At 55.4% G+C, this 9,257-nt stretch overlaps 1 protein-coding gene across 1 annotated transcript in view; it reads right to left on the bottom strand.

Moving 5' to 3' along the window:
- MYO18B (myosin XVIIIB) overlaps window positions 1-8,132 on the bottom strand; it is a 193,889-nt gene extending 185,757 nt beyond the window's left edge. Inside the window, exons 1-3 of the mRNA XM_075060087.1 lie at window positions 8,011-8,132; window positions 2,526-2,651; window positions 502-657 (exon numbers count right to left, since the gene is read on the bottom strand). Coding sequence (XP_074916188.1) covers window positions 502-657; window positions 2,526-2,564 — 195 coding nt within the window. The 5' untranslated portion in view covers window positions 2,565-2,651; window positions 8,011-8,132. The remainder of the gene's footprint in view (window positions 1-501; window positions 658-2,525; window positions 2,652-8,010) is intronic.
- Between the last annotated feature and the right edge of the window lie 1,125 nt (window positions 8,133-9,257).

Here is a 9,257-nt window from a genome sequence, read left to right on the forward strand (position 1 = left end):
GATATTATTGTCTATTAACAATTAGCTCTGTTAGGAAGATTCATTACCAGTGTTTTCATCCTCTGCAGTGAGGCTCCAGCACTTTTGATCTGTTAGAAGCACAATTGTGCAAACAAGAGTAAAACTAGCGGCTTCTCCCCTCTTGCTTCCGGCAGCCCTCACTAAACCCAAATCTTAGCACTCGTAATGTCATGGACAACAACATTCTGCCTTTCTAGCACAGGGACATTTTCAGGATGTACTCATTATCCCAGGTGCACAGATACTGGGGCCCTGTCAGCTTCTCAGTGGGGGATGAACCTGGGACATCCAGCACTAAAAGCACCAGCCATTACTAATTGAGCTAAAGGAGCAACTCCTCTAACTGGCAGTTGTAGTAGTCTGGTATCCTGTGGCCCAGCAAACTGAGGGGGCCATGCCATATACATTTGATGGAGGAGGTTACGCTGACAGCTGACCCCCAGGATACTGAACGCGGGGCACAATTCGTTCGGTACTTACGTCTTCTTTGGAGTTCAAGGTGCCTTTCTCTTTCCGTTTAGCTACCTTGGATTCTTTCTCTGTTTCCCGAACAAGCTGTTTGATGAATCCCCCAGGAATCACTGAGAAAAGCAGAGGTGATGAGGAAGGGGGTGGACTCTGGTCCTCTTCCCTGATCTGTTTGCACAAGCAGAGGCTACATTATTTGATAGCATACCTCGTGGGTCCTGGCAAAGGTCTGCTCTTCGGGCTCAGACAGCATCACAACCCCCTCAGAGAGCAGTTAGTCAGCATACATGACTCAACCAAGTCCCGTACTCTGCTATAGCATCACACGGGAGTAGCAAAGTGAGAGAGACATGGCTGGGGGCTTGCAGAGCTCTATCCAACAATCAGACGTTCTCGTCGCTCATCATAGCACCACCACTCAAGATCTGGAACTGGACCCTCCCCTTGCTGAATTTATTCCCTCCCCAGGGCTGCATCTACTACAGGTACATGTCGGTTGGCTTGTTATTGTAGGGTTGCTTGAGAGCCTTGGGGTTGCACCTGCTGGGTTGTTGTGGGGTTGCCTATGAGCACACGACTGTTGTTGTAGGGTCACTCATGAAGACCAGATTAGCAGCACCAATTTCTTTCCAAACAACTTAGCAAATTTAAGGGAAATACCCCACATGGAACTGCAGGGGAGCTTTCCAAAGGACCAAGGGCCGTTAGATGATATCCCCCAATGCAACTCCCCCTTGCACCTCTGAAAATCACGGTGGACTTTGCCGGAGTGGTCTAATTTGAGGCCATCTAGCCTAGCCCTAGCCCCATTAACTAACTCTCCCTCCTTTGCTTATGACATTTCAGACGCTTTCTACACATTTCCCCACTTGTGCTGAACAAGATGTGCAGCTGGGTTTTTTGTTGTTGTTGTTGTTTTTTACCTTCAGTTGATTAAAAGCCACTAGCTATTTAGTGGACACAAAGTGCTGAATGAGTTTTCATCTGTTTCCCTGTATGCAGGTGGAAGCAGTCCAACCTTCTGAGGATACATATCCAGCACCTTTACAAGTGCCAGGGCAAGCCCATGCGGGGGCTTTAAAATAGAATATTTTGGGGTCCCTCCCCCCACACACAGCACATACTAATACTTAATGGGGGGCCCATTAAGCTGCTTGGGGCCCTAAGCAACTGCTTCATCTGTCTATGCCTAGTACCAGCTCTACAATGTCCTAGTGTCCCTGGCAAAGCAGCCCCAAGGGTAGCTTGCAGAAGTGGATCAAGGCCTCCATAAACCACTATCCTCTCTTCCTCTTACAAGAGTGGACATGTGTAAGGGCCTCTTCCAAAGCTGACTGAAGCCAATGGAAAGACTTGCACTGCCCTCACCGGGCTTGGGATCTGGCCCCACGCACATCGCAAAGGACGTGGCTGTTGCAAAGAGGCACAGGAACAGTCTCATTTTCAAACCTTGGAAAGCTCTGACAGTTCAGGCCCTTTAAACCTTCTTACTTGTGTCTGAAAGAAGACTGGAACTTCAGACCCATGGTGTCCTCTCACACGCACCTGCACATGGCTTTAACCTCAGGTGAGGATAGTTATTCTACTTTTCAAGCATATTTTAACTCTCTTCTTCTACCTGGAATTTACTGGGAGGAGCCATCTGCTCCCAAGGCAGTAGAGAAATAGCTCACAACACAAAATACAACACACAAATAGCCCCCGATGTGCTAGGAGCTAGGATGCTCACAAAGGGCATTTGTGGAAGGCAGCAGGACATGCACAGGGGGCGACAAGCGAGCCATTGACTATGAGATGCCAGATCTAATGGGTAAAGTGAAACCAAAGGAATGGATCATGCTGGCTAGCAAATGGTTAAAGCCGGGCATGCTCCTTGCCCCCCTGCCAGAAGCGTTGCTACTGTGCAATTGGGAGCTCTTAGCTCCTTTCAATGGCCTTCTAAGAGTCCGAGGCCCCACACCCAGGAGAGACATGCCACGTTAGATGGGTGCCAGACAGAACCCTGCCCCCGCAGCAGCACGAGTGTCGTCACTTTCCTTTTGCTCCCACAGTGCAAGGCGTGATGAGATGGCCATGCTTCTGCCGTGACAGTGCCTGAGGGCTGGAGAGCTTCGGGTGTGATACAAGGAATGATGCTTTATGGAGACAAATGACACATCGACCTGGGCCCCGGACCAGACACACACACATAGGAGGGCGGGAGGAGAGAAAAAACAAAGATGTCATTAGTCCATGAGCGAGAGATGTATGAAACACCCCAGCTGCTCTGCCCCATCTCACCCTCCACGTGGGTCCGACCCAGCGGGCTGAGCAGGCCCATCTAAGTAGCCAGGCAACCAGCGATGCTGCTCCAGGGGGAGTAGCAGCAGGGGCAGCTGTAGACATCTCGCCGCCCCAAGCACGGCGGCACGCGGGGGGGGCGCTCTGCCGGTCGCCGGTCCCACAGGGCCGGATTAGCCTTTTGTGGGCCGGCACCAAACATATGTGTGGGCCTCCATGGAGCAAATGGAGCCTGGTGTGGGGAGGTCAGTTCCCGGAGCGAGGGGCCAGCCAGAGGCATAGGCACCAACTCCGTGGGTGCTCCGGAGCTTCACACACACCAGAGGCCAAGCTCCCTCTGCCCCCTCCTTGCATCCTCCTCCCCTGAGGGCTCCATGTCCCTGCCGCCAAACAGCTGTTTGGGGCAGGGACTTGGGGTGGGAAAGGTGGGGTGGGGACTCTGGGGAAGGGGAGGAATGGGGGTGGGGCAAGGGCAGGGGCGGGGTCGAGCACCCACTAGGCAGAGGGGAAGTCAGCATCTATGGAGAGGCAATGGGGTATGGCATGGCAGGGGTGGCCCTGCTCCGCCCAATGCAAAGGCACTATTTACAAACTGGCAGTTGCCAGACGCACAGTGCCTTGCGTGGCCCTGTGCTGCCAGCATGCCCCTTTCCCTCAGGGTGGGCCTATGCCGTGCCACACAGCCCCTCCCAACCAACACTCCCTGACTCCTTATGGCCAGAGCCCCCCCAGACCCACTATGCCCAGTGTTCCCCCAGACCCACCCACAAATCCACAGCTCCCTGCACACCACCACCCCTGCCCACAGCCCCACAATTGCCCAGCACCCCCCACAGAACCCCCACTCCCTAGTGCCCCAACACACACAGATCTTCCCCATCCCTTCACAGTGCAGCACCTCCCACCCCAGGCTCCCCACAGACCCACTCCCCCAAGCCCTGCCTCCAGCTGCAGTCACCAGCTTTGCTGGGAGGTGACTGTGTCTGCTGGGCTGAGCCGGCAATGCAGCCAGGTCGGGTGACTAGAGGTCCCATTTTTATAGGGACAGTCCCAATTTTTGGGTCTTTTTCTTATATAGACTCCTATTACCCCCCACCCCCGTGCCGATTTTTCACACTTGCTGTCTGGTCACCCTACAGCCAGGGCTGGTCCCAGGGCCGGGAATCGCTGCGGCCCCTCAGGAGTGGTGCAATCAGCCAGCCCAGGACCTGCCCCAGCCCCGGCCAGGGTCCCTCAAGACGCATTTCCCTAGGGGGGCCCAGCCAAGCCCTTCACACTGTTCCCCCACACACACACACACATGGCTGAGACTGGCCAGGCTTCTGCACCAGTCCCAGGTGGCTCAGCTCCAGGGAGAGAGCTGGTAAGAAGCAGAGACTGCCCAGAGCTGGAGGTGAATTGAGGTCCGGCTGGGAGGCTGAGAGGAGCAGGGGGTGGGGTCAGGGTGGATGGAGAAGAGTCCTCAGCCAGGGGGGCAGGCTGAGAGGAGCAAGTGGTGGGCGGGGGGAGCCAGTGCGGTCTTGGGGCGCAGTGCAAGCGGAGCAGGCTGGGGCCCCTTCTGAGCATGGGCCCGGCTCCATGGAGCCGCTGTAAACCCGGCACTGGCTGCCGCGGTAGTCCCTAGGCCTGTCCGAAATGAGCCCAGTGGGGAGGCGTGATGGAGTTCTCGGGGGGGGGGGCCCCATCCTACCCCTGCTGGGTCACAGGTCGGCTCTCGAATCTTCCGCTGCTGCTACCACGGGAGCCACCTTGAGGCGGGCGGGGAGGGAAGCAGTGGCATAGGGAGGCCACAGGCGGCTGCCAGTGTCTGGGTTTTATAGCACACACAGAGACACACAGACACACACACACACAGAGACACACAGACACCCACCAACACACAGACATACATGCACGCACACTGGCTAGGCCTGCCCAGAATACAGTTAGATAAACCAGTGGTTAAGATGCCAGTGGAGCCCCGGAGCCCTGACACCCAGCACCCTCCCACTCTAACCACTAGGCAGGAGGGATAGCTCAGTGGTTTGAGCACTGGCCTGCTAAACCCAGGGTTGTGAGCTCAATCCTTGAGAGGGCCACTTAGGGATCTGGGGCAAAAATCTGTCTGGGGCTTGGTCCTGCTCTGAGCAGGGGGCTGGACTAGATACCTCCTGAGGTCCCTTCCAACCCTGATATTCTAGGATTCAGCACTGCCTCCTAGCACAGGGAGCAGAACCCAGGAGTTCTGACTCCCAGCCCCGCTCTCGGCAGCGGCCTTGCTTTCAGCATGGTGGGGGTGCTGGGCCGTGGATGGCTAGAGGCCCCTGGAACTGACACTAGCCTAGATCAGCAGGGCAGAACTTGAGCTGGGTTGCTCTCTCAGTGCTCGGAGTCAGCGAGCACAGCAGGGTCTTCCCCTTTCTCTTGGGGGCTCTGAACTATCCCCAGGCTCTTCACAGGCAGGCAAAGGGCCTGGGTAGCCCAAGGCCAGACACTGCTGTCAGCACCAGCCCTGCCTGCACTGAGGCTGACAATTGATTAAAGGCGACACAGACCTCCCTGGCCAGCACTGTCCTCAATCTGCCCTGCCGTGGCAGTAGCTGTCCCCGTCCCCCTCTGGGGCCATTTCCAGCACAGGCTCAGCTTGCTGGTGTGCACAGGGGTGGGTGTTAACCGGTCCTCCCCAGGCTGCCAAGGATTGCCATTAACTGCTCGGGTGCAACAAAAGCATAAGCCTTGCCCATGGCTCCCCGGACAGGAGTGGGGGCTGGGGAATTGGCAGACATAGCACTTCTCTCTGACACCTTCCCTCCAAAGCTCTCTGGGCTGCACAGACATGACTTTAGCCCCACAACATGGCAGTGAGCTGAATATTATACCCATTTTACAGCTGTGTTATCACTTAGCAGAGGAGCTGGGAACAGAACCCAGAAGTCCTGGCTCACTGCACCACCCTCTCCCCTTCCTCAGCTGTGCGAGGAGCACAGGCACTGCACACCAGCACGGTCACCCTGGTTGGTCAAAGCAGACACCCCTGTCAGGAGGAGGGGTGACACCATCCCATCTGCCACCAGCTCCTGACCTCCCTCCCTGCTCTCAACAGCGACTGTTAATCTCGAGGTTTGTCTCATGCTGAAGCCAGTGACAAGAGCTCCTTGTGACTGCATGGAGAGCCAGGTGAGGGCCCATGAGCTCCCTGCCAGAAAAGGTTGTGCCCTGCCTCACAGGGTCCATTTTACACCGAATAGCGAGGGGGAGAACAATGGAGATCTCTCTAGAACAGTGGCTTTGAGGTTTTCCATGCGTCCTCCCAGGCCTAGCCGCATGGAGGGGCTCCAACAATGTGTGGTAGTTGCAGGGATGCTGTGAAGCTGGAGACAGCAGCTCCCCCTGCCACGGGACAGCACACTGCGCATATCCCCCTCCCCAGCATCCCTCACATGGACTCCTGCAGTCTTAACATGTCCCCCATCGCTGGCAGGAGTGGCACACCCAGCCGGGAGCTGTACACGGGCGATGGAGGTTAAGATTCTGTGCTGCTCACCCAATGCCTACTGCTCTGGTATGCAAAGTGGGATGAATTGTCTCATAGATTTTTGAATGGGAGATGCCTCCAGACCTCATTGACAGACTGAAATCTGGGAATGACAGGCTCCCCAGTCAGAAGTTTCCTTAACTCTTTTGTTGTGCATTGCATATTCAAGGCAGCAGCGTTAGCAGCCTCTAAATACAGGTTACTGGAATGTAACCCACAGGCAGACCAGACACAGGCCTCGAGGGGACATTTCATTGCACCAATTCACATTACCTCCGAGCAAATGAAAATTCTTCCTCCTTTATCCTGAAAAGCAGCACTGAGCTGTGACCCTTGGTGAGTTTAGTTGCTAATCACTCTGCTGAGAGGCTGAACATGAGCGAGGGTTCAACACGATAAAAACTTTCCATCACTTTATGGCCAGACGTCTACTGGCGAAGTTAACACTTCATTCAGAAGCAAACAGCTCACAGCGGAAGTTGAGAAGCAGCTTCCAAAACTAATATATGAAACCCAGGTGCTAGACACTGATGCTGTCCTGCGGCTTCGGACTGCAAACCTTACGAGCAGTAATTACGTCAGGCAGGACATTTGGTCCCGGGTGTTTTACACTAAACTAAGAGCAGCCACGCTGCAAAGTTCTCTCCAGAGCTACCGTCAAGGATAACAAGCAGAAGGGATACTCAACTCCGGGCCTCAAGGCTTCAGCCAATCTCTGGCTTTTGGAGACCTAATATGGGGAGCAAATGATCCCATAACTGCTACTGCCAGGTTCTTACACCTTCCTCTGAAGTAGCTGGTGCTGCCACTGTCAGAGACAGGCTACTGGGCTAGAAGGATCACGGATATGAGCAAGAGTTCTCAAAATGAGATTCTGGCCAGAAAGCGGCATGGTTTTGCTTTCCAGGAGTTCAGTGCCCTGCAGCGTTACTGCAACTGGTGATTCTGGGAAGGGGAGGAAAGCAGGGCAGATAGTGATGACAAACAACAAAATAACAGTCCTGGTGAATGAATCATGCAGTCTAAAAACCAAGAGAGTGACATACCCTGTGCTGTCCTTACACACACACACACACACACACTCCACCTCCCCTACGATCCCCCCCACACCCCACCTCACCCACACACCCTGCCTACAAACACCACCTCCCCCCAACCCCTCACACAGACACCATCTCCCCCATGCACCCCCACACACACCACCTCCCCCATGCAGCCCCCCACACCTCACCCACACACCCTGCCCACAAACACCACCTCTCCCATGCACCCACACACATAAACACCAGCTCCCCCTCACACACACACACCACCTCCCCCACACACCCCCTACACACCACCTCCCCCACGCACCCCCCCACACCACCTCCCCCACGCACTCCCACACACACCACCTCCCCCACGCACCCCCCCACTCCCCACACACACCACCTCCCCCACGCATCCCCCTCCACACAAACACCAGCTCCCCCACACATCCCTCCCCCTCACACAATTTCTGTTTGCTGGGAGAGAAAAACCAGCCAATGGATGCAGTCCACCAAAGGCAAACCTGTCATGGCAGCCCTTCATAGCTAGCTAAAAATAGCCCCCCACCCGCTTTTGAAAGTCAAGAGCCCAGCAACAAGCACACTCAAAAAAGCCCATTTTGGATCCCAAAGCAACACACGTCTCCTTCAGGACACAAACCAAACCAACCGACCAAACAAGCCAAGCAGAGACTCTACCTTTTGTACAAGCGGCTCCGTGGGATTCAGGGAGTTAAAGTCCTAGACAGACGCCTGGTTCTATTAGCAGCTAAAAGATCCTACCAAGCAGAAAAAGCAAAGACAGCAAGAGACCAGTGGAAAGGAGCTCCCCCCCGGCCGCCCCTCCCTTTCCCCGCCCCCTGCCATAGCAGCTGCTGAGTTGACACATGTCATTGCTAAAAATAAAGCCCAGCCCCAGGTCTGAGTGAGGGGACTGGCTGCTCCGAGGCCCACGGCCAAATGGGCTGGCAGGCAGGAGAGCTTTGGGGAATTCTATAAAGGGGAAGTTGAGGGAGGGGGACATCGTTCCCCACCTGCCACCCCCCCAAGACCACCCTCCTTGCAACTCACACACACCCTTCATCTACACTGACCTGCCCCTGTGAGCTCACAGCTGAACATAACCAGATATTTGGAGACTGAAGAAGGTCTGATGCAAAGGGAAGAAAGTTTCCATCAGCGGTTTAAGAATGTTCTTTGGTGAAACACGTCCCAAAGGTATAAGTCCTGGCAGCGAGCTCAGCGGGCGGGAGCCATTCCAGCCATCCACACCCAGGCCGCACATCCCGCTGCTGGCACTTGGCAGGTGCTGTCTGCTGGCCCAGCAGCTGGGAGGCCCTTGCACCACCCCTGCCCTGGCTCAGAAGGAGTCCCAGCAGCTCTGTTGCTAATAAGACGCAGCAGAAGAACCGTCGTGGCAGTTGGTTTCTGCACCTTGGTGGTGATACAGCCACGCAGCACAGAGCCCAGGAAGTGCCCAAGTCCCAAGGGCATCAGCAGCAGCATTTCCAACTAGCGCTGTCCTCATCTGCTCCACAGCCCAAGATACTCCCTGTCTGGCTGCAACTCCCTTGGCTCCCAGGCATGCATAGCAGCATTGCAGGCCCTTCGCTCTGCACCCAGCTCCTGCCAAGCAGCCCTGCCAACTTTGCTCAAACTGCCAGAAGGATTTCACTGAAATACGCCGGGGGAATGGCTTGGAGTGTGTTTCTTCTCCACCTGGCAGGGAGCTGCACAATTCTGTCCAGAGCCTGCTGGCTTCAGAAGCACTCCAGCAACCCCAGTCAGAGCCCCAAGGAGTAGGTACAGCTGTTAAAGCCACTCAGGCAGCCAGAGCCTCTCACACCATCACTGGGCTCACACACAGTCTCTGCAAAGGCAGCAGCAGGCTAAATGAAGGAGAGCTTTGTGCTGATAGAGCCTGGGTCTGAATGAGAAGGCTGCTG

This window comes from Chelonoidis abingdonii, chromosome 22, assembly GCF_003597395.2.
Source record: "Chelonoidis abingdonii isolate Lonesome George chromosome 22, CheloAbing_2.0, whole genome shotgun sequence".
Lineage (NCBI taxonomy): Eukaryota > Metazoa > Chordata > Testudines > Testudinidae > Chelonoidis > Chelonoidis abingdonii.